General features: G+C 41.9%; 2 protein-coding genes across 6 annotated transcripts in view; one reads left to right on the forward strand and one right to left on the reverse strand.

Moving 5' to 3' along the window:
• On the forward strand, positions 1–22513 carry MAN1B1 (mannosidase alpha class 1B member 1). 3 transcript variants are annotated; one of them, XM_053996701.1, is made up of 13 exons: positions 1–177; positions 2379–2487; positions 3617–3753; positions 4706–4866; positions 6849–6958; positions 8233–8418; positions 10429–10577; positions 11189–11377; positions 12210–12400; positions 14007–14127; positions 15741–15938; positions 16243–16374; positions 17177–22513. In XM_053996701.1, the coding sequence occupies exons 1-13, from the start codon at positions 46–48 to the stop codon at positions 17378–17380; spliced, it is 2019 nt and encodes a 672-aa protein (XP_053852676.1). In that variant the 5' UTR covers positions 1–45; the 3' UTR covers positions 17381–22513. The 3 variants fall into 3 exon arrangements, with proteins under 3 accessions (XP_053852676.1, XP_053852677.1, XP_053852678.1); XM_053996702.1 differs by lacking the exon at positions 17177–22513 and adding an exon at positions 16527–17155; XM_053996703.1 differs by lacking the exons at positions 14007–14127; positions 15741–15938; positions 16243–16374; positions 17177–22513 and adding an exon at positions 12808–13995.
• Positions 22466–27161, reverse strand: part of DPP7 (dipeptidyl peptidase 7) — a 23617-nt gene continuing 18921 nt past the window's right edge. Inside the window, exons 9-13 of one of the 3 annotated variants that reach the window (XM_053996704.1) lie at positions 25837–25955; positions 25603–25759; positions 25213–25277; positions 24318–24388; positions 22466–23276 (exon numbers count right to left, since the gene is read on the reverse strand). In XM_053996704.1, the coding sequence (XP_053852679.1) occupies positions 23135–23276; positions 24318–24388; positions 25213–25277; positions 25603–25759; positions 25837–25955 (554 nt within the window). In that variant the 3' untranslated portion in view covers positions 22466–23134. Of the gene's footprint in view, positions 23277–24317; positions 24389–25212; positions 25353–25602; positions 25760–25836; positions 25956–27161 lie in introns of those variants that run through there. The other 2 variants (XM_053996705.1, XM_053996706.1) reach the window with 2 other exon arrangements.

Genomic DNA, 27161 nt, shown 5'->3' on the forward strand with positions numbered 1-27161 from the left:
CCGTCCCGCGGAGCCATGGCGGCAGGCGGCCCCTGAGGCGCCGCCATGTACTCCGGTGCCGCCGCCGCGGGATCGCCGCGCCGGGACTTCATCTCCGTCACTCTCGGCCCGGAGGAGGCGGTCGGGGTCGGTGGCTACAACAACAGCAAGGCCTGGCGGCGGCGCTCCTGCTGGCGGGTGAGGGCCACGCGGGGAGCTGTGCGGTACCGGGGTATCGTCGGGCTGGGTTCGGGGAGCACCTGGTGATGGAGGAGGGCTGTTGGGTGGCCAGGAATGTCCCTAGGCTTAGGTGCAGCTGGAGTGTCATGGGAGACCTGGCGTCGTCCCCCAGTTCCGAGTCGGGCAGAGGCCACGGCTGTGGGCCCTGGGCGCTGGGGCGGCCCCGCTCTGGGCTCTGCTTTCAAGAGTGCTCAGGGAGCTGCTTTCCGCGGGTAGGGGGGTGTGTGAGGCGCGGGCTGGCTGAGGTGTCCCCACGTCATGTCTTTTCACCAATAAAGCTGGGACCGGGGGCATACGGTAAAATCTTGCCCTCTGCTAGTGGACATTTGAGGGGCAACGCTGTGCTCTCTGGACAGGAATGAGGGGAGTGAGATTTGGTCTCTGTGCCTTTGTTCCCTGTGTTAAGGCTTAAGGGGAGAGAGTCCTGTCTTCTGCCCATGGAGAGTAAAGGGAACAGTGTGAAAGCTGAGTGTGAGAAGAGGTGTCCTCTGGCAGAGCTCTGGGAAGTGACCTTCTTGTCTGCTTGTGGGTAGAATGGGCAGACAGCTTCATGTGCGATGGGAGTCTTAGGCTGGAGAGTCTTGTGTGGGAAAGAGTGAGTCAGAGGGCCAAGATAACCCTTGTTACAGATAGGAGATGATGTATACTCACCTCATAGAGGTTTTACAGGTCATTAGATGAAGTGTATGAAGAGCTTATTTAGGCACACAGTTCCACAGTTCTCTTTTTGTTACCAGCTAGAGAGATATGGGCCCGAATCATCACCCTTCATTTTACACTTATTCATTGTGAGCAAAAAACCAGTAAGATGGTGGTGAATGCCGTCACATATTCTTGTGCCTTACTCCTACCCATTGCAAGACACCACAATTAAAGCTTCTTTTCTCGTCCTACCTTGATGAACCACGGGGCTGCTGGATTTCAAGCGTCTTTTTGCAATGGGGAGAGGGTCATAGAGTTTGCTAAGCAGGTAGAACTGAAGGTGACAGAGTGGGACCGGCATCTTACAGTGTGCACAGAGAAGGGTATACAGTATTCCTGTACAGTCAGCAGTGCAGGTGGAAGGCAGGAAACTGTGCTGTGGGACTCACAGTGTGAGCACATTGACAGTTCTGCACAGAGACATTCCCAGCCTCTGGCTGTTGCTAAGAGGATGAGGACTGTGGGAAGTGCTGTGTGGTTTGTAGGAAAGGTCGTTCCCAAGTGTAGCACTGGCAATGAATTTCCCTCTGTATATTCAGAATTAGTGAATTTCAGGAGGACTGTTGGAAAAGTAATGGTGGCAATTTAGCTCTTGATGTTTAACTCTCTCTGTAAATGGAGGCTAATGTACCGTGGCCTTTTTCAGGTTAATGTCATTTGCTGTCAATTTTTCAGTGATTATTGCATATAATCTAGTGTTAACAATACATTTTTGCCCGGGATTAAACTTGAAAAATTGTGGGTTTGTCTTGTTTGTTGTGGTATTTTACTTAATTTTCACATTGCTGCAGGTTGGTGCCTCTTTTTTTGTGGTGCAGAATTTGGTCTGTATGACAGTTCCCATGCTTGTCAGAGCCAGGATACCTGACTTCTCTTTCACAGATTGACAGAATATTCTGAGCTGGAAGGGACCCACTCTTTAAGCAAACGGCCCATACAAGGATCGAACCCACGACCTGCCAGTGATTGGTGCTCAGCTTATTTTGAGCCCTTCTTCTTTGCTGCAGTAACATTTTTAGTTTTCCTGCCATTTTCTTCTTGTTTCTAATTTTGCATGTGCACTCTGCAGTCCCTCTCCAGCCAGGAGGAAAGAGGCTTTTGGCTGATTTCCCAGTTGATAGCTGAGCAGGTGCTCAGGTCAGCCAATGGAGATTGTGATTGAAGTCAGCTGTAGTCAAAGCTTTCTGGGAGTCTTGGCATTTGGCAGGTTCTTGCAGCAAGTGGCTCTTATGTTTTTGTGAGCTTCTTGTGCCTTGTGCTAGCTGGTTGGGTTTCTGTTTTCTCTGTCATTAAAGAAAATAAGCAATGGATATATGCAGTTGGAAACAGGGTAAAATTAAACCTAGTCAATTTTGTGGGTTTTAATCTGAATGAACCAATAAGAGTTTATTTTTAACCAAGGAGGTTCTTAATGTTATGCTAAATATTCTTTCTTTCACTTCTTTTCTCTCCTAAAGAAATGGAAGCAGCTGTCCCGACTCCAGCGGAGTGTCATTCTCTTCCTGTTTGCATTCTTGGCAGTGTGTGGAGCAATTTCGTACACAAGCATGGGGGAAACATGGAAAAGTATGTGTTCTGTACAGCTTGCAGTTGCCAGAATGAGGTGTTGGAGTGAGGAGATGATTGTGGATCTTATAACCAGTTGTAATTTCCATTGGTAATGACTAGGTGCATTCATTGAAGTGCAGTTCTGAGATGATTTTATGTGGTGTTTGAATGATGTAATGCTTACTCAGAAATATATTTTGTATGCCTTTTCTTTATTTATTTTGACTAGAGCAACGTTTTGTTTTAGTTGATGTCCTGGTTTCAGCCAGGATAGTTAATTTGTTGGAGTAGCTGGGAGGGGGTGTGGCTAAGGCCTGGATGCTATTCTGTACTACCTCAGTCCTTGCTGGGCATGGGAGAGGGGAGAAGGGGCTCCTTCTGGTAGAGAAAACATAGCAGGGGCAGCAGTCTGTATTCATGCCTTCATGTAAATAGTTTCTTTTTCCTATACCTTTTGTTCTTAATACTGTTGGCCTTACTGTTTGTTTTCTTATTTCATTGCTGTTTCCCCTAAATTGTTCTTATCTCAACCTGTGGTCTTTGCCTTCTGTGCTTCCAATTTTCAACTCATCTGCCTCAGAGGGAAGGGGAAGAGGGAGGGCAAAACAGAAAAGGGAAAGAAAATGGCAGTGTAGTTTTTGTGGTCAGGGAGCACTGAATTGGGAAGTACCATTCCTAAACTATGACAGTTGATTAAGATCTGAAGGTTTTGAGTGTGGGTTTTTTGGTTTTTTTTGTTTTTTTTTTATTATGCTTGCGTGTAGCTACGGGTAACTCAAACCTAATCACTAGAATAAGGTAATTCTCTCTTGGTTTTGACTGGCTGTCAGTTTAGAAATTCTAAGCATTTGGGTAATACTAATGCACATTTACCTCTGATATTATCTTATTAATTGTATTGAAAAACTGAAATACTAGCAATTTTTAAAATCCCCATGTGCCCTTTAGCAGCTTCCATTTATATTAGGGAGAGGATTAATACCAAAATATGCTTTGTATCTAACAATTAGTGTGTGTTTATCAATGCTTTGTGAATGCAAACAGTTTTTGGAGGTGCATCTACTACTTGTATACAGCAAACTGTTATAAATTTCTAACTGCAGCCTTAACTGTTGATTCCTTGTGCTGAGTAGTTTTGTGTGTCTAGGTATCACAAACAAATCGTTGGATGATCAGAGAACAGAACAACAAATTCCTAGATTGAAACTGGCAAATCCAGTTGTTCTACCAGCACCCCAGAAAGCAGATGCCAACCATGGAGACTACCCTGAGCTTTCACTGCAGGTAATGTGAGAAGAAATTAGTTTTCTAACACCGCAAAGAGTTTGTGAAGGGAAATAGTGCTTGGTTCCAACAGTTGTTGTGGAGTAAGGAGTTAGAACTTGCAATAAAGCTCTTGGTGGAATGCTGTCCTCTCAGGGAGGGTTTTGGTGTAGTATTTCTTGGCTTTATCTTTTTTATTTACATGTTCTGTATGCTGTTTTTTATTCGCTGCTCTGCCCAGGAGTGCCAGGACTTTATGTCGCAGTGACCTCTTACTTGAGGCTTTACTCGTGCTGTCTGAATTAGTCTCCACTCTTGTGAGGAGCCTGGAGTCATGGTTTATCTGGGAGCTTGAGAAATAGCTTCAGAATGAGCAGATGATAGGAGGTTTTGAAGGGTTATGTTTGTGGGGAATGCATTGGGAAAGGAACATCAACTGACTGTGTGAATTAGTGGAGCAAAGGAATACTGGTTAGTGTGTTTGTCATGAATTTATCTCATGAATTCAGGGATTTTCAGTTAATGAATACAAAATTTTGTATGAAATTTTTTCTTAGTCATGCAAAAATGTATTACTGTGTAGTAATTCTTGGTATTTACACTGGCATTGTGGGAACTTTTTTTTGCATTCTTTTTGCAAATTCTCATAAATTTACTGTGCCTAGTAAAATGGAATCAAATATCTTTACAATCCTTTGTCATTGCCTTGTGTTAAATGAATACTTGGGAGCAGTAGAGGTAGTTTAGAAGCAATTTATCAGTGTAAACTTAAGAACGGGATGATTTTACCAAAAGTTTAAAGCAAACAAAACCACAAGCATACATTCCATTCAGGTCAGAATTTGCTTGCTGCAAAACAAACAAAATAAGATCTACCTGAATTTATGTTTAATACTGGAATGATGTTGATTTATGGTTTGAAGTTTTACTATCTCTGCACCTGACCAAGCACATTTTTTTTTCCTATTCTCAGAAACCACCGAAACCGCCTCATGTTCGTCGTGGTCCTTCTAATCTTCAGATCAAGGCACCACGGAGAGACACGAGGCTGAAGACCCGACATGATACCATGAGGGCTGTAGAAGAGCTGGTCGAAGCGCATAAAGTAGAGAAAACAGAGAAATCCATTATCAGGTAGAAACGTTTCAGGCAAGGTACAGTGCTTCCTTCCCCCTTGCCCCTGCCAAGATCCATTGAGTGTTAGAGTGAAAATTTTAAGGGCTTTCTGTTATATGTGTCCGAGGTTATTTTCTTTCTTTGCATGGGTTTGTTCTCAGGCCTGGCATGATAGCTGCTGATATTATTAGGCTGATAGATTTAATTTTGATGAATGTGCAGTTTCTCTAATTTTACTGTTTGCATCACACAGCTGCAGAGGGTTTGAAGCCCTGCGAGGCTGGCTGTGTTTCTAATGCACTTAGACACTCTTAATGTTCAGCAGGATTCTCGGTGTCCAGAGGTTTCTGCTGTTTGTTGTAATAAATGCTAATGTAACAGTATCAATGTAATAGTGCTGCTACAAGTGTTTTTGTCCCGGGGCAGGTTTGGAAAATGATAGCAGTGTCATTGCTGCTTGTGGATTGGTGCCACTAAAAATAGTGGGCCCAGACTGACCAGGCAGAACCAATAGAGGTGTACGTAGTTGTGTGTGTGTAACACCATGTGCTTACTTCTTTCTTACAAGATATGTCATCCCTTGTACAGATCCTTTAACAGAAGGTCTGTGCTTCTATGGTTATGGAAGTGTTTTGATTTGGGAATAAATGAAGGAAAGTAATGTGGATATAGAAAAGATTACCAAAAGTTCAGCAGAGGTTCTTCAGATTTGGAACACAAGGCTTGGGGGTTTTATGTGTTTTATGTTCTCTTTAGCACTTGCTCAGATGAGCTGATGATAGCATCAGAACTGTGCCTGGCTCAGCATTTTGGCTGTCAGTATTGTCTGAAAGTGTTCTATTGTTTTGCTTTTGCTTGTGCTGTAACTCACAGACTTAAACAGGTGGTAACAAGAGAACTTATAAGAGCAATGAAAACATGGTGAAGACTAGCTACAAATTTAAAAAATGAAAGTAAGAAATGAACTATGGCATTTATCTAAGTCAGAAGATAAGCTGACTGCAGGCAGTTAGACTGTTAAAGTAAACACTATAGACTTTAAAGGTCCTGTAAGCCCAGTTCTCTTAGGAAGCATATAATGGGCTCAAAGGCACCATACCTATATATTAAATGGTATGGTCAAGATTTTTTGATCTTGATATGAACTTGGCCTGACTTGAAGTCCACTCTGAAAGACTTCTCCTTCAGGAGATTCTTCATGAAAACCTATAAAAACTGATTTACGCATCTGTGGTGGAAGAGAAGGCTTGTGATCCCTTGATAGCAGAGTTAGTACTTTGAGGATCTCAATCTTTGTACTTAATAATGAGTTTTGTTGATCATCATTTATGTAGTACTGTTGCAGCGTGGCAGGGTGGTAGAAATGCTGCAACCTTCTTTGAAGCCTCTCCTTCAGAAGTGGCTCAGAGTAAGGCCATGAGAACAGGGCAAAGGGCAGCAACCTGTAGGGGCAATGAGGGATGAATAGTTGGGGTGGGCAGTGTCAACTAGCCAATGGGGGAAGCAATCTAATGTAGATTGGCAATAGTGCTGCAGAGCACCATGGGCTGAGTTCTCTTTATCAGCCTAGGTGGGGAAACTAACTCTATGATATATTCTTCTAAGGCAAGGCCCTGCAGATTTTCCTCAGGGGGAAGGATTCCAAGGATTCCACATTAGCAACTACTGTGGTCATTTCAGAGCTGGTAGATAATGAATTGCTTGTAATACAGCATTTTCAGGTGTTTATTTTAAGAAGGTTTTTATTAAATTCCATTGTCCAGATATTTAATGAAATTCCAAGAGCTTGTAACACACATTTCTTTATCAAGCAAATTCCTCTGCAAAGAAAATTTCTTTGAACAGAAAACTTACTTAGTGGGCCACATAATCATTTTGATCCTTGATACAAAATCTAACTTCTGTTTTATCAAAGTATTGTGTGATAAAGGAAATACAGAGATAAATCCCATTCATTTACATGATTTTCTGTGACCAAAATAAGTCCCTTGTATTTGCAGCTGGAGAGGAGCAGTGATAGAACCTGACCAAAGCACTGAACCGCCATCCAGTAAAATAACGGAACCAGAAAAGCCTTCATCTGTGGAAGCTGAAGACCAGAAAGAACCAGGTAAACAGGACAGCTCATGATACCTTTTTTTTTGTTTGCTTTTATGGTTTAAGTTGTGCAATTTCTCCCCATACACATTATTTATTTTATTTATTTAGATTAAAGGAAACAAAAAGTGTAGGGGAGATTGCTTACCTCGAATATCCTAGTTTTTCAGTGTTTTTATTTCACTATGCCAGCCTTCATGCTTGTTAGCCTTCAGAATTTGAAAATAAATTTTAGAGACAAATCTTTGAAATATAGCCTCTGGGAAGAGCCAGGATAACCTAAAGAAGGAGGGCATGAAAGAGACAGCTTCCTTTTCAGCTGTGCCTGTCCTTTTGTTCTGCAAATACAGGGAAAGTGACTTCCTCCCTGAACTAAATGGAACTGTTTTTAAGGCTCAACCAGAAAGCTGCAGAAGTTGTTTTTCAAGTTGCTGCGCTTGTGGACCTAAGAACCTGTTGTTCCTTTTTCTGAGTTCGGAAAAGAAACCAGGAAGTTCTGGTGTGATAAACGTGGCATATTTCAGTGTGATGTATTTGCACTTCTGCAAGCTTAAAATTTATGGGGTTAAAATTTATGTGCTGCTTGGTGTTTCCCACTCTAGAAGTCTTTGCTCAGCTAATGGCTTGAAATTTTTCATGTTCAATGTGTAACATAAGCTCCACTTCAAGGCAGATTGCAAGCAAAAAATCAGTACAACTATGGGATAAGACATGATTTTGCCAAGATGGAAAATGTAAATTTTCTTTCTATTTTGCTATTAAATAGAAAGTTCAATAGAAATAATTTTGTAGAAGTGATTTTAAATTTAACAGAAAGCAGTTAGTAAGAGAGGGAAGATGAAGAAAAGATGTTATGTGTTGAATTAGCTGAGGATTTTATTGTTAAGCATATGTATTCAGCACCTGGATTACCATGGATCTTAATCTGGTATTTCCTGATTCATGTCTTGGAGCTTTAGTGATACTCATCTACAGCTGTGCATGTGATTATTTTAATGTTTTATTTGCAGAAGTGACAGTTTTGTTGCCAGGGAGAAATCTCTGCTTCCAGAGAGATTGCTCGCTTCCAGAGAATTTGGCTGAACTGCTGACTGGAAACACTGACTGGTTATTCTGCAGAGGAAAGGCTGTTCTGAAACGAATAATGTGAGGGTGGTTTTTCCATTACACTGATCAGTTAGTTTGGAAGAAATTTTATTTTCAGTGGAATGCAGTAAAGTGGTGCATAGTAGAGTTCCATCAGGGCCCTGCAGAAGTCCTGAGCAAGGTGCTGTTTCTCCTTTGCAGTGCCCATCAATGAACGGCAGCTGGCTGTGATTGAAGCCTTCCGCCATGCCTGGAAAGGTTACAAGGATTTTGCCTGGGGTCATGATGAGCTGAAGCCTTTGTCCAAGTCATACAGTGAGTGGTTTGGACTTGGGCTTACCTTAATTGATGCCTTGGATACCATGTGGATTTTAGGCTTAAAAGAAGGTAATTTTTTTTCCTCTAAAATAATTTTTTAATTTCTCTTCAGGCAGTGCCTGTTCAGAGTTTTGAGGGGAATATTTATTACATGTGGCCTATAAATTTAGCTTCTCTGTGAGGGTAAATACATACATACATACATACATTGTGTATACATATGTATGTATGTATCTGGTAGAATTTGAGGGATGTTTTAATAAACTTCCTGGTCTTTGTTTCTGTACTAAAACCTCTGTGCAATTATACAGCCACCAGAGGTTTTGTGCCCATCACTCTTGGGTAGTTTGTCTCTATGTTCCTTGCTTGTGTTTTCTCACACCTAATACCAATATTTCATATATGGATTTAAGAAGGCTGTTTCTGTAAGGAATCTATGGGTGGAGAAAGGGACTGCTCAGTACCTCTTTCCTGAATAGTTTTGTTGTCTGTATTTTTGAGAGTTATTCTTGAAATGACCATGCTAGAAAACTTTTGAACAGATTTTAAAAACTAAGCCAAAAATTTTGCAATTCTGTTGCAAAAAAACTTAAATGCTTAATTAGTATTTAAGACCATTTTTTTTGTTGTTGTTTGTTTGGGTGGTTTTTTTTTTTTTTTTTTTGGTGATGCTGAGGTTTTTTTAATGGTATTTAAAAATTTCTGGAACTGTATCTATTTAACTATGGTCAGTAACCACCTTTGTAAACTTCTATTAAACTTGCAGATTTTTCTGTCATGATAGGAAGAACAGATCTGCCAGTATGGGTACAATAAATACTCTAAGTATTTCATAGTTTTGTCTCTTCTACCTTTGAAGTTTTTGTAAAATAATATGTTGTGTGTCTGCAGCTCTAGGCCTGCGCAGACTATCTTGAAGTTTAATCAAGTTGTCAGTATGTTGCTCTTTTTTTTTTCCTAAAAAATTAATTTTGAACTGAGTAGAGTTTTTAAAATAAATTATTAGTATTAGAGATGTGTTGAAAATGGGTTTTTGGTGAGGGATTCTTTCTATTTAATATCAGTTCTGCTGACTGCCTTAGAGAGCTCCTGGGGTTTCTTCTGAATAACAAATGCTGTGTAAATGCAAGTTCTAGCAAGGCTGCTAGTCTTTCTTATCAGCTGATAAATGCAAAAGATTCTGTGGCAGAGAACTCTGCCTTTGCTACTGTACTGCTGACAACACTGACTGAAGATTTTTAGTAATTCTTTTCAATGTGCCCAACATATCCTGTATTTGCTCAGCATCAAAGACTGGAGGGTGCAGAGGCATCCATTTCCTTCAGAGTTTATCTCCTAAGGAATGCCTTCCATTTCTGGCAGACTGGTTGTTCTGCTTCTCGCAAGCAGGAGTTTCGGAGTTTCCAGAAGCTGTGAGATCACTGAAACAGCTCAGCCTCCAATTGTGAGGGCTGAGCTGACTCACATGCACCATGGAGCCCCTGTGCCAAAGCAGTCATTGAGCGATGCTGCTGCTAAGCTGTTTGATGAATGTAATACAACTTTTCTTTTAACCTTTATTTTGAATTAGTAGTGTGATAAACAACCATTTTTGCTTCTAGAGAAAACGATTGCAACATCTTGGAGGAAGCAGGCTCCTGAGGACACTGCTATGCTAAAGCTATTAACTGAAAATGTTACCTGTTGTCTTGCTGGATAACGGCTGTGGTTGAAAAAGATTTAACTAAAACTAGAAGGCTATGTGGAAGTGTAACTAATTACCTGACAAGTCAAATGGATGGATTTGAAAGACTGGACTATTTTAATAAAAAATTCTTATATTTCTTCTTAAACTATTAAGGATTTTCTGTTTTGGTGAATATTTCTGTCTGTAGGTATCTGTGGTGTGTGCTGAATAAGAATTAAGCCAATGGTAATGAAACTTCTTCCAGCATGTGCTCTTCATTTTAATTTTCCACTTTAAATTATCATCTCTGTAGACAAGTACAAGTAACTGTTATGGATATATGGAGTACTCATATCTTTAGTTGTTGGAACATGCCAGAAGTTCATAACTGAACTACCTTTTATGCTTTGCAGAGTTTGACGAAGCAAGAAAATGGGTAGCAAATGATTTAGTATTTGATAAAAATGTGGATGTAAACCTATTTGAGAGCACTATCCGTATCCTGGGTGGCTTGCTGAGCACCTACCACCTTTCTGGAGATAGCCTTTTCCTGGAAAAAGCTGTGAGTGTCTGGCCTTACAAATGAAACTGGGTTATGTATTCCATATTGGACAAAGTTGAGGGACGATTCCTCAGAAAGTTAAATGTTGCTGGTTTTTAACAGTTTCATAAAGTGGTGAGAAAGACATTTACCGTTAAGCTTTGAAGCCTGCACTTCTGCTCTCTGTACAACCTCAAAGCTTTGCTGTGTTTGTCACCTCCTTGTATGTCTGCTCTTCTGCTGATGAATGGCTGACCATCATAAAGTTCATGAAACAAAAGAAGAAATAAATGATTGGCAAAGGGTAATAGTTGTTTTTTGTTGCCCTTTCTGTGTGTCTTAACACCATCAGCCACTTCATCAGATTAGCTAGATCAGCCAGTGACTGCATGATAGGGATTGCAGCTTCAGATGATGCCTGCAGTGCGAAGGACAAGGTGGAAGCTCTGCTCATTACTGTGAATAATTAATGACTTTTTAAATGTCTTCAATTGCTTGCATCATCTAAAACTAAGCTGCTGTTCTATCTTTTTCCATCTGCTTTGTGAAGAAAATCTAATGGGATGTCCATTTATATATATGTATTTTTGGTTTGACTGTTGTTTTGTCCTGTGCTCTGGGGTTTTCTTTAGAAAGACATTGGAAACAGGCTTATGCCAGCATTCAAGACCCCCTCCAAGATACCATATTCTGATGTCAACATTGGTCGGGGCACCGCACATCCCCCTCGCTGGACATCTGACAGCACCGTGGCGGAGGTGACCAGCATTCAGTTGGAGTTCAGGGAGCTCTCTCGTCTGACTGGAGATGAGAAATTCCGGGTATGGAAGAATCAGTTGATACCGCTCTCTTTTTCCATTTCTCTGCAGCTCTATCACTGACTCCATCAGTACTCATGGTCTCAGGAGTCTATAAGTTATGATAAATAAGTTGTGAAACTCTAGACAAGGGAAGAAAAATAAACAAAATATTCCATTATTTTGTTGAATACCAAAAGTAGTAGTGGAGATGAGTAATTGTTTTTCTTCCTCAGAAACAGCTTTTAATTAGAAAAATAAAAATTTCTGAGTGTGGTTTCTTGATACTATTTTCTATATGCAGAGAACAAAACTGAAATGTTACCATCCAAGGAACTAAAATGTCACTCAGTAGTTAAGAGTCTGAGAGCAGGTCACCATATAGGGAAAAGTTAGTTGAAATAAAAAGAATTTCAGAGAAAATAATATTTTCCATTTTTCTTTTTGTTTGCTGATGTTGTTATTTTGAACTGTATCCACAGCTCAGTGCTGAAGAATGCAGTAATTTAAAGAACCTTAGCTATTGCTAAATAGATTCATTTTTTTGCTGGACTTCTACTTTGCAAGTCTGAGTAAATCTGAGCACTGTAGTACTCGCTTTTGAGTGGGTTTGCGTTCAAGGAAAGCAAGCAGTTATAATTGCTTCAGAGTACTTGAATGTAACCAGAACATCATATTTTGAGAGTCCAGAAGTCTGAAATCTTGAATTTAATATATTGCTCTAGCTGAACTTGATGTCCCTGATGCGAATTTGGGGAAGCAAAGTTACAAGTTTGTTACTGTGCTATAGTGACTAGACACAGTTCTGTACCTCATTCATACCTATAATTTATGCTTTCCATTTTCTTCCTTGTAGAAAGCTGTAGATGAGGTGATGAAGCATGTTCACATCCTCTCAGGGAAAAATGATGGCCTAGTGCCTATGTTCATCAACACCAACAGTGGGCAGTTCACCCACCTGGGAGTATACACTCTGGGAGCCAGAGCTGACAGCTACTACGAGTATCTGCTCAAGCAATGGATTCAGGGTGGAAAGAAAGAAAATGAGTAAGTTCTTTACACTTGTCATATTGGTGTGATAATTAGGTGAGCTGTAAAACTCTCTGTTGTAGTTTGCTGCTTAAAGAAAAATAATGCATGTGCCCAAGAGTCAGCTGAATTTAGTACTGTTTTTAAAAGCAAGCTAAACAGAAAGAGAGGCCTGTGGTAACATGATGAAAGAACACAAGGAGAGTTAGCTTTAGTCTTAAAGCTTCCTCTCCACAAAACCTTTTCTTCCTCAGGTTGTTGAATGTGAGGAGTGTCACAGAAAGGAGATGAGCATAATTAGACACTTCTGAAATACTGTGGGCATTTCCTTTGGACAGCGATGTCTGTGTTTACTCTGGGTTTGTTAGTGAAGGGTGAAGGGAGACAGAAGTTTGATGTTTGTGTTATCTTCTCTTTAATTCCAGAATCCGAGACTGGTTGGAGTTGGAAGGGATCTTAAAGCTCATCCTGTCCCACCCCTGCTATGGGCAGGGACACCTTCCACTAGACCAGGTTGCTCCAAGCCCCATCCAACTTGGCTTGGGACACTTCCAGGGATGGGGCAGCCACAGCTCCTCTGGGCACCCTGCGCAAGGGCCTCCCCACCCTCACAGGGAAGAATTTCTTCCTAATATCCAGTATCAATCTACTTACTTTCAGTTTAAAGACCCTTGCTCTATCACTACATGCCCTTGTAAAAAGTCCCTCTTCAAGTCTCATATGTTCCTTTTATCTGTACTGCATTAGTGGAAGAGTGTTTACAAGGAGGAGTTGGAAAAGAAGCTTTCCTTTTCTGTTGGAAAAGAAGCTTTCCTTCAAGACAAGTCTGCATATAAGCTAATTCTGTTAGACTCCTTGTTAATTTCAAGGAGTTTAATGCAGACAGAGCAAAAATGTGCCTTTTGGAGGCATACCTGTGTCAGAGCAGATGCCTTTCTGCAAACGAAGCTTTCATCACTGCTCTTTCCAAGGCTTACCTTACTGTAAATTGAGAACCAGTGTCTTTGGGACCACAGTGGCATTTTGTGAGCCTCAAAATCAATAGGTTGTTTTCCATATTGAAAGTACATGAAAAGAAGGAAAAATGAAATTAAATACTGTGAAACAATGTTTCACAATGAGAAAGGTCAATTGGAGAAGATTGCTCAAACTCTTTGAATCTCCATCTTTGGATAGGGGTACTGAAAAATTGCTTGGATAACCACTCAGACAACCTGATGAAATTGAATCTGCTTCAGAGCAGAGGGTTGAAATAGAGACCTCCAAGAGGTCCTTTCCAGCCTAGATTTTCTGTGATTTCAATAACTCTGCTTCCAAGGAGTTTTGAAATAAAATCTGGTTATTGCCTAGAAACAGTTGCAGGTGTTTTCTTTAATATTCGAATAAGTATTAAAGTACTATTATTTACTTTTCAAGTAAACTCAGTATTGCTACATGGTAGTGACAACTGATTAATGTCATGTTGATGGTTACTGAGGGGGTTTTTAAAGTTTTCACGTTTAGTTAAATATTACTCCATGGACTGAAGTAACAGTCATCTAAAAGACTGTGCTGAACATCACCTATGATCAAGTATGTTCTAACTGTGTGCATGTGAGTCAACTGGGGATGATTTTTTTCACAGGCTGTTGGAAGACTATGTGAGAGCCATAGAAGGAGTGAAAAAACATCTTCTTCAGAGATCGGAACCCAAGAAGCTTACTTTTGTAGGAGAGCTTGCTCATGGCCATTTCAGTGCCAAGATGGTAAGAAATAGCTGCAAAAGAAAACAGAAAAACCATTATAAAATTTAAATAAAACCCAACACAGAGGCAAATGCAAAGCTTTTCCCTCTTAAAAACCAAAAACAAACCCCAGCAAAAACAAACAAAAAACCAACAAAACCCCAAAACACAAGATGATACATACATACACATCTGTCCAGTGTGAAGGCAGTAATGAGTAACTGCCTTGTAGATACTAACCACATGTACAAACCAAGGGCCTTCTGTATGAGTTACTCTAGTAAACCCATTTTGTTCCTTCAAGAATGAACATTTTGGTGCTGGAGTTAAATTTTCTTTTTTCTTTTTTTTTCTGTTTTAGTCATAAAATTCCAGTGTCCGGAATTGTTGAGATAATACCTATTTTATGTATTACTAGTTTTCCATAATTCAAAAATATATGTAGACACTTGCACACCCATGTTTTCAGATTTGCCTTCAAAAGAAGCATGTCATCTAATACTGTATTATGGGGTTAAAAAATAAATTAATAATTTTGGAGGTTTCTGTCCACTCATGACATCTTTCTTTTCCTACCTGGAAGGTTCCTGGGTATAACAGTATGCTGTTTGCTGTTGGGAGAATTGATTGATCTTAACCCTCTGTTCCCAATTTGTGTATTTTAAGATCTTTCAGTCAAAAATCTCATGCAGTGCAGGTACTGTATATGTGTGTGGCTTGTCTGAAAGATGAGTGATGTATTATTAATGTATGTATAGCCATTCCTAATGTAGTATTTTTAAGATACTCAGTACTAGTTTTCAGCATGTGCTTCTTGGATCTGAATTTCTCAAAAGCTCTCCAAAAAACCTGCTGTGAATAAGACCAGAGTCTGGGGCTTGGGTAGAGGGGGCTGCCCCATTCCAAGATAGAACAGAGTTGAATTGAGACATATAGATTTGGCTTAGTTGTCTGTACATGTGAGAACACTTCCTTCTGTTTCAGGGAGTCAGAATTTTCGTTTTAATCCATTATTATTGGGTGAAAGGCTGGACAGGTCTCTTAACCTGTCCAGCTGGAACAGTGGGGGATGTTTGGCACCTATGTCTATGCTAACCTTTACAACCCTCCACTTTCCTTAAGGACTGGACAAAGATTTTAAAGGTCCATACAGGGACATCAGAGTGGTTTCACTTATGTTTTTGGGTGATAAGACCTGAGCTCTGATTCTGAATCAAAGATTCTGTTTGTGACATTAATCTGCAGTGCTTACTTTCTTACATCAGTGGTAGATTAGCTCCAGAATGAGGACACCAAGCCTTTAGGTGGTTCTGTTGATGCCCTGCATGAGCTGATATGAAATTTGGTAAACCAAAAGACACTCTCCTTCCCCTCAATGTGACCTGAGACCTTTTTTTCAGAAACTTGTCATAAAAACACATTCTTGTACATTTTTAAAATTAACGATTTCTCTAATAATGCTGCCTGCCTCATGTTACATTACATAAAATTGTTAAAAAGTTATCCTCAAGTTGTTGGTACCAGAAATATGTTTTGAAGAAGAGAAAGAATCAAAAATTAAAAAGATGGTGCCCCCTTACTTCCCCTTGCTGTTTGATGTGTAACTTCTCCATAAGAGTTGTCTTGTCTTGCAGGATCACTTGGTTTGCTTCTTGCCAGGTACTTTAGCACTGGGAGCTCACAATGGACTGGCTGCTGATCATATGAAATTGGCTGAAACTCTTATAGAAACCTGCTACCAGATGTATGCTCAAGTAGAGACAGGCCTGAGCCCAGAGATCGTACACTTCAACCTTCATGCACAGAAGGGCCACAAGGATGTAGAAATCAAGGTGAGCAGATAGCTGGCCTGAACTCCAATTCCATGATTTCTCTGTAGCTCTATTCTGCTATTGAACTCCTGGCCAGATATTAGGGATGGGGTTTGTTGTGGAGCAGCTAATTCTTTCTCTGCCTTACCTTCTAGCTGTACCCTAGGCTTTGGTTTTAGTTACCCTGGCAGTAAATTTAGAAGCTGACTTATGCGTAGCAAACTCTTGGAAGCAGATGGAGATACGAATAATTATTTTTCTCCCTGCATGTATCCTTGAAGAAATTCCCTGTCTGAAATACTCTTGCCATTTTTTTTTCTTGCAGCCTGCAGACAGGCACAATTTGTTGCGACCAGAAACTGTGGAAAGCCTTTTTTATATGTACAGATTCACTGGTGATAAGAAATACCAAGATTGGGGCTGGGAAATCTTGCAGAATTTCAACAGATACACCAGGGTAAGGCCAGTTTATTATAACCTTGTTCTATCAGGACTGTATTTGCTCACTTGCTTTCTAACACCAACTTTGAAAACATACTACGTTTCAAGATTCATCAGATAACTGTGGGGGAATTTGTAAGTATATACAGAAAAATTGTTTTCTTACAGATGGAGATACCTTGCTTAATCCATATAGTGAAAGAACTTGTACTACATTGATGAAAAAGTGAAATGCAGAAGCTGTGGGCAAGACCACCAAAGTGTTAGAATCTGTAGTTTTTGGACTGCAAGACGCTGAGAAGGGCATGGCTGGGTTGAAAGAACTCTTCAATTAAAGTTGCCAAAGAAAAAAGAAATAGCACAAAATGGTTTAATAGAAGATTTTTCTGTTCATTCTGACTACGGTGCTTGTGGAGATGTCACTGATATGCTGTGGAAGTGTGGCACCAAATATCAATGGTCTCTTCTTAAGAGAAATGGATACAAGGCTTGGGTCAGCTCTAATATAAAAATTGCTGGTTCCTTTCTGTATATATGTCCAGAAACTTCAAAGGGATGTTCTTTGTGATACCTCTCTACCCTGAGCACAAACGGATATTTTGCTTCATTTACTGTTGTGGTTTCTTTTAAAATGCAATGAGATTTTTTTTTTTTTTTCATCACTGGAGCTTTATATATAAATGAAAACCAAGTATGAAATGAAAAGCATGAAAACATGATCTGTTCTTAGCACTTATCTTCTCCAAGTGCATCTGGATGTTAGGAAGTAAAAAATTATTTTAGGTTATGTAAAGATAATTTTTTTTTTTCCCCTGCAGGTTCCTACAGGTGGTTATACTTCCATTAACAACGTTCAGAATCCCAGTAATCCAGAGCCACGGGATAAAATGGAGAGCTTCTTCCTTGGGGAAACACTCAAATACATGTTTCTGCTGTTCTCAGATGACATAGACCTAATCAACCTTGACAGATACATCTTTAACACAGAGGCTCATCCGCTCCCTATCTGGGTACCAGCATAGCCTCTGCATCAGTGGATCTTCCAGTGGTGGCATTTTTATCTTCAAGTCACTTTACTTTTCAGGGTTTGAGGAGACATGCTATAATGCACCTTTTTTGACTTCAAACACAGACAAAAGCTTGGGAAAAGCATTTCTGGTTTGAAGAAATCATGTCAGTCTTAAATCTAATCTCTGGTTCTGGGATGGGCAAAGCTGTGCCATATGAAGCTGGTTTCCCTGGTACTGGTGATGAGGTTCAGCAGGTAATTGTAGTGTGGACCATGACATTCTCGGGGCTCTGATGACCCACTTAACTGATGATTCACTTATGTCAGTGTTACTAAATGCTCATTAATTATTGGGAATGCAGCGAATTGGCTTAGGGCACAGCGTTGTTCCTGGAGAGCAGGAATAAGCCTCCAGTTTTGTGGTTTATTCTGGATTCACTGAAACACTGGATTACAGAGCCATTCCTTTGTCAGACTGACAGTGGTTCAGATGCAAAGTGGAATAAACAAAGAGCTGTAGTGCTATCCCAGGGAGAAGCTGTCAGTATTGCTGCTGGTACTCTGATCTCATTCCAAACTCCCAAGATATGCTGCATCATGGTAGAAGAGGCAGCAGAGCATCTGTTGTATAGTGTCTTAGTTTTGTAGAGTACTTGGAATGGTATTCAAGTTGTGGCTGAAATGAATGGTGAAAGAGAATTTGCTGCTGGTTTAGCTCAAAGTGGTATATAATTTTGTAGAAGTATTGCAGTTTTTTTAACTTCCCTGCAGGAAAGCAGGAGATAATGTGAAATGCAAGTTAAACTACACGTGCATTTTATATCTTATTTGCATCAGTTAGACTCAGGTATTCTGACTGAAAGCTGCTTTCAGCTTTTCAGAGGTTGGACACTGGGAAAGCTTGTGAGCATACTAGGTATCAGCCTTCTTCCATCGCTTCCTGTTCAGATATCACCTCATGGGTTTTTGTTGACTCAAAACAAGCTTACAGCTGTACAGCAAAGTTCTTGTTATTCATAATTTCTTGGACCATGGAGAAATTATCTTTTTTTTTCCTTAGGAGTACAGAGGGTATTTTCAGCAGTAGTGTTAAAAGCAGACAGACTACAGCAGTTCTAGGCCCCAGTAGAATTGGAGAAATTAATTTCAGTTACTTGAAGACAAAGTAGACCCAGGTTTTTTAAGAATCTTACAGGAGCCCTGTGATCTTCCATTTTTATATGTGCACACATACAGATTTTAAGCCATGAATTTGGAAATGAGCTTTCTAGAGTGCTTTTCCTTTTGGATTTGGACAGTCCTGTATTCATGGATAAGATCTCAGAAATGTGATTATTCATATTTCCAGAAGAGGGTGGTCTCACTGAAAGTCTCTTTCCCCCATGGCAGTGGGTGTCATTTAGTGGGGACTGGGGCAGGGCCAGTCCCCACTAAATCCAGGGGTCCCTGGCCATTAGTAGAGCTGACTGAATTTGACTCTAATAGTTCATTTTCCAGTGGCTGAGAGAGGTATTTTATAGTAATTGTAACCTTTGATTTGTAAAGTAAGATGTATCTTTATTTGTTTTATGCTGATCCATTCTGTTTGCTGGAGTTACAAGTTACTCTTGGGACCACTATTTAAGTCTTTTATATAATACTTATCATTCCATGTACTAATGGAAATGGAGAAATTTTAGGAATTATTTAAATGCACATTCTTCTGTCATTAGAGGGACCCTGTCCTGGGATTGACAGGACATAACTAGTTAGTGCAGAACGTTAATGTTCCTCCTGTTCACATGCCAGCAGTAACTCTGAGAACAAGCTTCTCACTTATAAGTGCAGTGGAATCCTGTCACTATGGCCTTTGGCTACACAACCAGTTTCCTGCCAAGGCTTCTGTTTTCTTTGGCACAACAACAAATGAGGATAGTGCAGCAGAAATGCGGAAGGAAGCACCTTCAGTTTTTTTGTTCATGAAGCAGGTTTGTGCCGCTGAGGAGCTGAGTTTTGGCTAAAAGCTAAAGGCTTAAAATTGGAGACTAAAGAAAAAAATTAAAAATTTAAATTCCGTGACACTACCCAGGTCCTGCTGACCTGTGTTGCTTTGGCCGTGTGCCTTTGAACAAAGCGAATTTTGAACCTTTAATTATGACTGTGCTATGGATTGTAAAATTTCCAGGGAGCTGCCTGACTGAGGCAACAGAGATTTCTTAGAAAATGGAATACATATAAATACTTACCAAAAATCTTCTGGTTTTGAAGTTGTACACAAGTCGTAATGTAATCGATTCTACAAAGGGGACTATGGGAGTCTTATGTGATACTTTTTTTGCCTTATGATTGGCTTGAGAGTAATATTTAATTTCCTAATGAGTTGAAGGAGAGAAGAATAAACTGTCACTTTCCCAAACATTCTTGTCTTTTAGCTGAGGTTATTGGTCCAGCTGATTTCTATCTAGTTCCTCTTGGGACGTGCAGTCTCCTCAAAATGTGGCTTTACTGTCCTCAGCCTCTAAACCTGAGGTTCAGATTGTTAGCTCTCACTCCCTTTGAGAACAAACATTTGTTTCAGACATCTATATCACGTGTGAAATGGCACAAACTAAATAATCTCAACAAAGCTCATCTGTTCTTCCTGTTCTTCTGCAGAGGTCATTTTAATTGCTTGTTTATTTTAACTTTCTTAACAAACTGGTCAGATCAGTCTCTGAGCTCCACAGCCTATGTCTGTTCCATAATGTGCTCCTCCAGTGCAACTGAAGCTCAATTTGTGGATCCTTGTTCCAAAGCTTGAAATGCTGGGTCTGTAATCCACTTTGGTGTTTCTACATGCTAGGACATTTTTGGCTTAAGTGGAGTGTTGTGGGAAGGCCACCACTGAGCCAGGGATTATGTCCTTCACAATAGAAAGCCTTGGCTTTCACTGAGAAACAGAGCTGGGCACGGGCAGAGCCACAGAGAACTGCAGGGCTGTGTACTTGGGAGTCTCACACTTGGGGCTTTGAGCAACGTTCAGGAAATACTGACCTGTATGCTCAAAAAAAATTCAGCAGATGGATGGGGCACAGTTACCATCTAATCCCTTGAAAGCTGAATTCTCATTACAGGTCTTCAGAAACTGGCAGTTTTGCAAGGTCCCTGGTGTTGGTTGACAGGATCCTTGTGATTTGCAAGACTTCCATTTAACAGGATTTTCAGCATTCCATGCCAAGCTCGGGTACAGCTCTGTTTACTCCTCCAAAGAATACACCTTGTTTCCTGGTTCCATGCGAGCGTGATGTTGGCAGTGATGACAGATGAAGACAGGAAAAGTTTTTGCAATAACACATTTAGTTTTGTGAATTTTTCCTGTGCTTCAGAACTTGCCTCTTAGAAATAGCCCTGCAAGAGAATTCAGCTCCTGACTGCCAGTGCCACACTCAGTATAATTAACAGGATCAGTAAAACTGACATGATGGGGTAGCTCCATGAAGCTTGTTGCTTCAAGAGAAGGGGTTAAGATTTTTCTGACTTTGGATTTGGGAAGAAAGACTTGGGGTTTTTTTGTTCTCTGAAGTTCTGCTGGAGATTGCTGTCCAAAGCTGGAAGCCTCTGTGTCCACTGGAGCCCAACGCTGAGTTCCTGTTCTGTACAATGTTCCCACCTTGGCTGCATTCATTGTGTCAGTAAACGATGATAGAACAAATGAGCCTTTGTTCAACAACCTCACTGTTGCGGACCTTAAGCGCAGGGCCTACACCCATGGTTTGGTCTGGGTCACTCACTGCTTATATGCCATTTTCCTTGTGTGGCCCTGAAGTTCAAGCCGGGAGCAGCATTCCCATGATGCTCAAGAGTGGTGCTTTGGGGCTCTTCCCTTCAGCTCAGACAGCACTGCACAACAGGGTTTTCTTTTTACCTCCCATGCTTGCTTGCCAAAGGATTCAAAACATTATCGATGTTGATGGCACTGGCTTCAGGCTTCTGCCGTGATTTCTTTTATGGCATTGCTCATCTGTGCTGGATGTCCATGTGTATTATCTCTTCACCATAGTGTCTGAAAGCATTTAGTTTATCCTTCTGTATCAATCAAACTGTGTGTATTCCTTTGGAATAAGAACTATGTGTAAGAGGAAAATAAGGGCTCAGTATAGTCCAAGAGAAGGGGATTAAAAAACTTGTCCTTCTGGAAGGTCAGCAGACACCCAGGCCTCCTTTCTTTTCAAAGCACAAACCCAGCCCTGGTGACTGGGACAACTTGGAGTGACTTCCTGAAACACTTGCCCTTGAACCTGGCTGTGGTACCTGCTTACAGGTGTGAAGGGTGCTGTTTCAAGGGAAATAAAAGCAGGATGCAATCCTTGCTCTCTCCTTTTTTTCCCTAATGTGTTAATCCTGAATAATGGCTGGGGTATAGCAAATCTGAATTGAGAAAAGTTGTGGGCTCTGAGCCCAACAGAGGATGACCACTTCAGTAAGGCTTGATATAGCAGCAGTAAAGCCAAAGCCTGATTTGAGCAGGAACAAAAAGAACAGTGGCAGCTCTAAGCAGAACCCATGGAGGTTTTCATCAGCATCAACAGAGAGGATTCAGGTCAAGGATGTGGTGCCACTGGCAGTCTTAGCACAACTTTTGTAGGGACTGGAGTTTGATTAATTTGGTCTTCCAAGTCATCCTTCATTTACATGTATCTGAAATAGCTGGTCAGCGGATCCATCTGTTCCTGCTCTCCTCAGCATCCCTGGCTGGAGGGACCAGAAGCTTTGGTCTTTTGTTAAGAACAGGGCAGAGGCGGATGAAACAGATCTCGGCACACAAATATTGTGAAACACCAGCAATGGCTCTGGGAACCAGTCCTGGGCCCGGCAGTGCAGACAATGACACCAAGCACCACTGTGACTGTGCTGCACAAACAGTGAAAACCTTTGGGAACTCAGGAAACCTCTTCACTCACTCATCACTGTAAAGTAACATCAACTGAGGCAGCCAGTTATCAGGAATTAGTATTTCCGCAGTTATGCTAGTAATTATTGGTGCTTAGTCAGTCTAGTAGCACCTGTTCATGTGTGAAGATTCACCTGGGAAGGTGAGAAGGAACCTTTTTGTATCTTCTTTGGTTATACTACCAAGCCATGAAATTATATCACACCCTTTAATAAACTTTTATATCACAGACTTTAATATACTTGTAATTGATTTTTAAAAGCTCTGAAGATGCCTCAGTGGAAGTGTGCTTTACTGGTCACCAATACACAGCCCTTGAGTGACAGCAGTGCACACCAGGATTCCTTTGTGTAAATCTTCATCTCAGCAACTGGAATCTCTTCAACAAGTTAAAACTAGAACAGCCCCAACCTACAGCTCTGGCTAAGACTGATAGTCTGTTTTAGATAACTGGTCACTAGTGGAGCTCACCATGACCCTGTGTCAGTCATAATTATACCTCTGCTATTCTACTAACCCTCTAGTATTTCCTTTTTCTCTAAAAATAGTTTATTTTCAACCTTAAGGTGCCTCATGCAACCATCCTGTTCAGGGCAAGCTTTTCGTATTGCTGCCCTTGTAACAGCTCATTCTAAGCAGACAAGCATGAAGCCCAGAAAATGTGGTTTTGGCTTCTGTCAGTGATTTGGCCTTTTGCGTTTCTTTTCATGCTCAATGAGGTGTGGACACTTGGGAAAAGGGAGTTCCCACCATCATGGCAGAGGAGAGAATAGTGTCCCAGCCAGCCTAGTAGAACCAGTGCAGCAGACTGCTGTGTCCTGTGGCAGCTGCACCCAGGGGCTGTGGGGATGGAAGGGCTCAGGGCTGGCTGCCTGCTGCAGCTCCTGTGTGCTGCTCCTTCACCCGCTCCATGCCTGCAGATTTCACCCAGCTGCTGATGATCCTGGCTTCAAGCTTGCGCACCTCTGTGACAGATGGGGGGTCAGCTGGGTTGTGTCCCCTAGGGAAAGGAGAGCAGTGTCAGTTACTGGATAGTGGGTATTTGCCTCCTGCAGAGCCAGAGTCTGATTTTAAGAACAGAGACTGACTGGTTTGTGCTTCACATGTGTGCCTGGAAATCAAGTTGCAGTGTCTGATCTCCATCCAGTACAGGTGGGCAGCAGCCCCAGGCTTGCCCTTGCTGGCTGCTGCCTCCTCTGCTCCAGGCCCAAAGGCAGATGGCTAATGCCAGATGGCACTGGACTACTTCATGTGACTGATTGCTGCAGGCTGTCTCACGCTTGTGCTAACCCCTGTGCAAGAACACGATCTAATGACAGTAGGTGAGCTGAGTGTCAAGTTCTGCACAGCTCAGCATCCCTGGAGGCTGAAAGAGCCCTGTGCTGGGGAAGATCACTCTTCCACATTGGCTGCAATAGCCTTGTACCCATCCTCTCTAGGTACTTGCCGTATGCTAGGTGCTGGTGAGGCCACACTTCAAATCCCGAGGTCAATTTTAGGTCCCTCTTGACAAATAAGACATGGAAGGGATGGAGCATGTCCGGGGAAGGGAACAGAGCTGGGGAAAGGTCTGGAGCACCAGGAGTGGCTGAGGGAGCTGGGGGGGCTCAGCCTGGAGAAAAGGAGGTTTGGGGGGGACCACCTCACTCTCTACAACTCCCTGACAGGAGATTGTAGCCCGGTGGGGGTCAGGCTCTGCTCCCAGGTAACAAGGGACAGGAGAAGAGGAAACAGGAGATCTTTAGACTGGAGAATAGGGAAAATTTTTTCATGGAAAGGGTTGTAAAGTATTGGAACAGACTGCCCAAGGAAGCGTTGAATTCACCATCCCTGGAAGCATTCAAAAAACTTGCGGATGTGGCACTTGAGGACGTGGTTTAGTGGCAAACATGGTGGTGATGTTGGGTTCATCTTAGAGATCTTTTCCAACCTCAACAACTGTGATTCTAAAATATCTCCTGGTTGGTTGGGCTGTGGCTTGCTGAGATCAAATACCCAGGGCATCAGGATTTTGCCAGTCAAAGGAAAGTTCAGGACTTACCGGAGATCAAGGTGATGGGCACCTCCTTTAATGGTAAGTGCAATCAGTGAAGGGCTGAGGCTGCTGTTTATCTGGGAGAAGAAGGAGCAAAGACCAATTCTCATCAAGTTACTGGGAAGAACTGGACATGAGTCCTGAAAACTGGAACATGATCTGGGCAAGACTGAGGAAAAGCATGGGAAGACGTCCTTGGTACGGCTGGTATCCGCAGCTAACAGTCTGAATGAACCAGATCACCTGTCCCAAATGAAGGGAATGTTTTCTGCAAAGTGGGCACCTTCAGCTGATTGCAATACAGGCAGTTGGAAGTTAGGTCTCTTTTGGACACATGCACCCTAAGCAGCCTGCTCCTCCTGGGATTCCAAGCCAGTCTAAAACACTGAGCTTCTGTATCCAATCAGGAGCTCAAGTAACACAAAATCCAGTCCTGGGTTTTTAAATTTTAGACTGGACACTGACAGCACTCTGAGGTTTTGTTGAATCTAAGCCAAAACATCTCCTAGTTTGCATCGCTGCTCATAGCACCCACCTGGTCTCACCAAGTGTGCTGGGACTGGAGAGAGCCAGAACCATATGGCTGGCAGCACTGAGACCACATGTGAACACAGAAACACACCAGGTTGTGGTTCAGACCCTGGGTGTGGGGTAAGGAAGGTCCTTCCATGTCTGCACTAGTGAAGCCACATTTGTTCCATCAGTATTCCTGGCTAATGGACACTACTCAATGTGTCCGTCATTAGTGTACCAAGAGTCCTCAGTGGTTGACCATGAAACAGCTGCTCACAGAAACTCAGGTTAAAACTGAATTGCCAGTGCTGCTCTGAAAGGGAGGGAGGGCAGTATGTCACCTGTAAAGGCTGCTCTGTGCTCAGGATACAGGAGTGCACATGCTTACCCCACCTCCAGCCCATGGGTCCAAGTCTCCATTTGAGAAAATGATGTTGCTTGCACTTTTCAGGTCTGAAAGAGGTCAGGTCAGAGAGTTCATAATTGAGAGGTCTTCTTCCTGCCCAGTTATCCAAATATGTTTGGCTACTGCAGCAAACATGGCCAAGAACAGAAAACATCAAATAATTGAACAAATTACTGGTAGTTTTTATGTTTTCCTCTTCTGTACCAAAGAGATACAGAAAGGTGTGTTTGGCTCAAGTCAGCACAAGGCTGTGACTTTCTGCCAGGACTCATTAGTCTGCTGTGCCTGTCCTCATGGGGCTCAACTGGACTGAGGGAAACAGGGAGACAGCTACAGGGTAACACAAAGAGACAAGAAATCAGCACAACTCACCTTCTCCCCAAAAGTTTATCTGCAGCCAGTGTGCTCGCGGCCTCACACGCCACTTGTTCCAACAGTACTGCTCACGCATAGCTTCTGTGAAGGGCATCTCAGGGAACATGTCTGTCACATTGTTACTGTTAAATGTTAAGTTGATCTCAGTGCAAACCTAAGAGAAGCACAAGAGCTGTCATGGGGCAGGGGCATAGGCAGGACAGCAGCTGAAACCTGTTGGGGGCTCCTTACCTGGTAGTCCCAAGCCTCTGCATCTGAGCCGATGCCACAGCCCGTGGGGTCAGCACAGGACTGGTACAGCTGGTATATGTTATAACACTGTGCCAAGCCAGAGGAGTTGTAGAACACCCCTGCCAGGTGGGAACACAGCACAAAACCAGTCAGTAACTCTGCTGTCTCACTCACCACCTCCCACATGAACTTCATGGCCAAAACCAAGCCAAGGGCTGCGTGAGTGTGCAAGGATGGGACAGAACTCACAGAGCTTGGAACTGTGCAAGGTTACAATCCAGCCTTATGGCAAAGTTTTTACATGGGGCTGACAAATTCCTTCAGGCGACACAAACTTTGTTACTGCCCCCAATCCAATGCAATATTGTCCTGTTTAGACAATTTCCTTTGTAATGGGTTAAAACCCTGGATAGCAGGCAGGGCTTCACCTATGCCAGGTAGAGCAGGTCCTTGTGGCATCTTGCTCAGCTTACTCCTCTGATTTCCCAAGAAAACTCCTTCCAAGCCATGCTGTTCTAGTATTTTATTCAATTTCTTTTGAGGCTCTGATTGCTAAATGTGGATCAAAACTCTGGCACCCTGAGCCCTACGATGATCAAACAGATGTTGGGACACTAGTTTCCCTTATCATGAACCAAGCAAACCTGACATGATAGCAATACCACTTGAGACATGATATGATGAGTAAGTGCTGGTCTGGTTCTCTGCAGGTAGAGGAATGGATTCACATTAAGAATATGGAGTATTACTGCTCTGGAAGCAATCAGTGTCCCCATTCACACTGTCCCCATTCACCTGTTGTAGTTCAGCATCACAGCCCATGGCACTACACTCTACCTGGCTGGAGGTGGGCTGATGAAGCACATGTAGAAAAAAGTGTTTTCCTGTATGACACAGAGGGTTAAGTATGGAGGAAAGCTAGTCTCCTGCCTTAAGTTCTGGTGGATTATTCCTCTTGTATGATTAAACTCCACCAAGTGAATGCAGCTGGGGAGATAGGGAGAGGCATGAGGTGCTCCCCTGGAACTGGGAGGAAGAAATCCACCCTTGGCATCTCAAAGAAACAAGACTCCCACTCTTCCTCACAGAAGAAGTAGCATGTGAATACATCCATTAGATCTGACAGTGTTTGCCAAGACATTAGTGTTTTAAGAAAGCTTCTAGCTGCCAGCCAAGTATCTTTAGCAGTGATTAAGGATTGGTACATTTCTGACTTGGGGCATATACATCATTTGGAAAAAAAAAATTAGCTCCCAGTTATACTAAATTGCATTAAATCTGTAAGAATTTCTTAAATTTTTTTTTTTTTTTGTGTGTGTGTGCCA

The sequence above is a fragment of the Vidua macroura genome, chromosome 21 (genome assembly GCF_024509145.1).
Source record: "Vidua macroura isolate BioBank_ID:100142 chromosome 21, ASM2450914v1, whole genome shotgun sequence".
NCBI lineage: Eukaryota > Metazoa > Chordata > Aves > Passeriformes > Viduidae > Vidua > Vidua macroura.

What these genes read in the sequence shown, in the direction of transcription:
- MAN1B1 (XM_053996701.1), top strand. Translation starts at nt 46, where the DNA reads ATGTACTCCGGTGCCGCCGCCGCGGGATCGCCGCGCCGGGACTTCATC. An exon ending in GGCGGCGCTCCTGCTGGCGG is followed by an intron (nt 178 to 2,378) that starts GTGAGGGCCACG and finishes TCTCTCCTAAAG; the next exon opens with AAATGGAAGCAGCTGTCCCG. An exon ending in ATTTCAACAGATACACCAGG is followed by an intron (nt 16,375 to 17,176) that starts GTAAGGCCAGTT and finishes TTTCCCCTGCAG; the next exon opens with GTTCCTACAGGTGGTTATAC.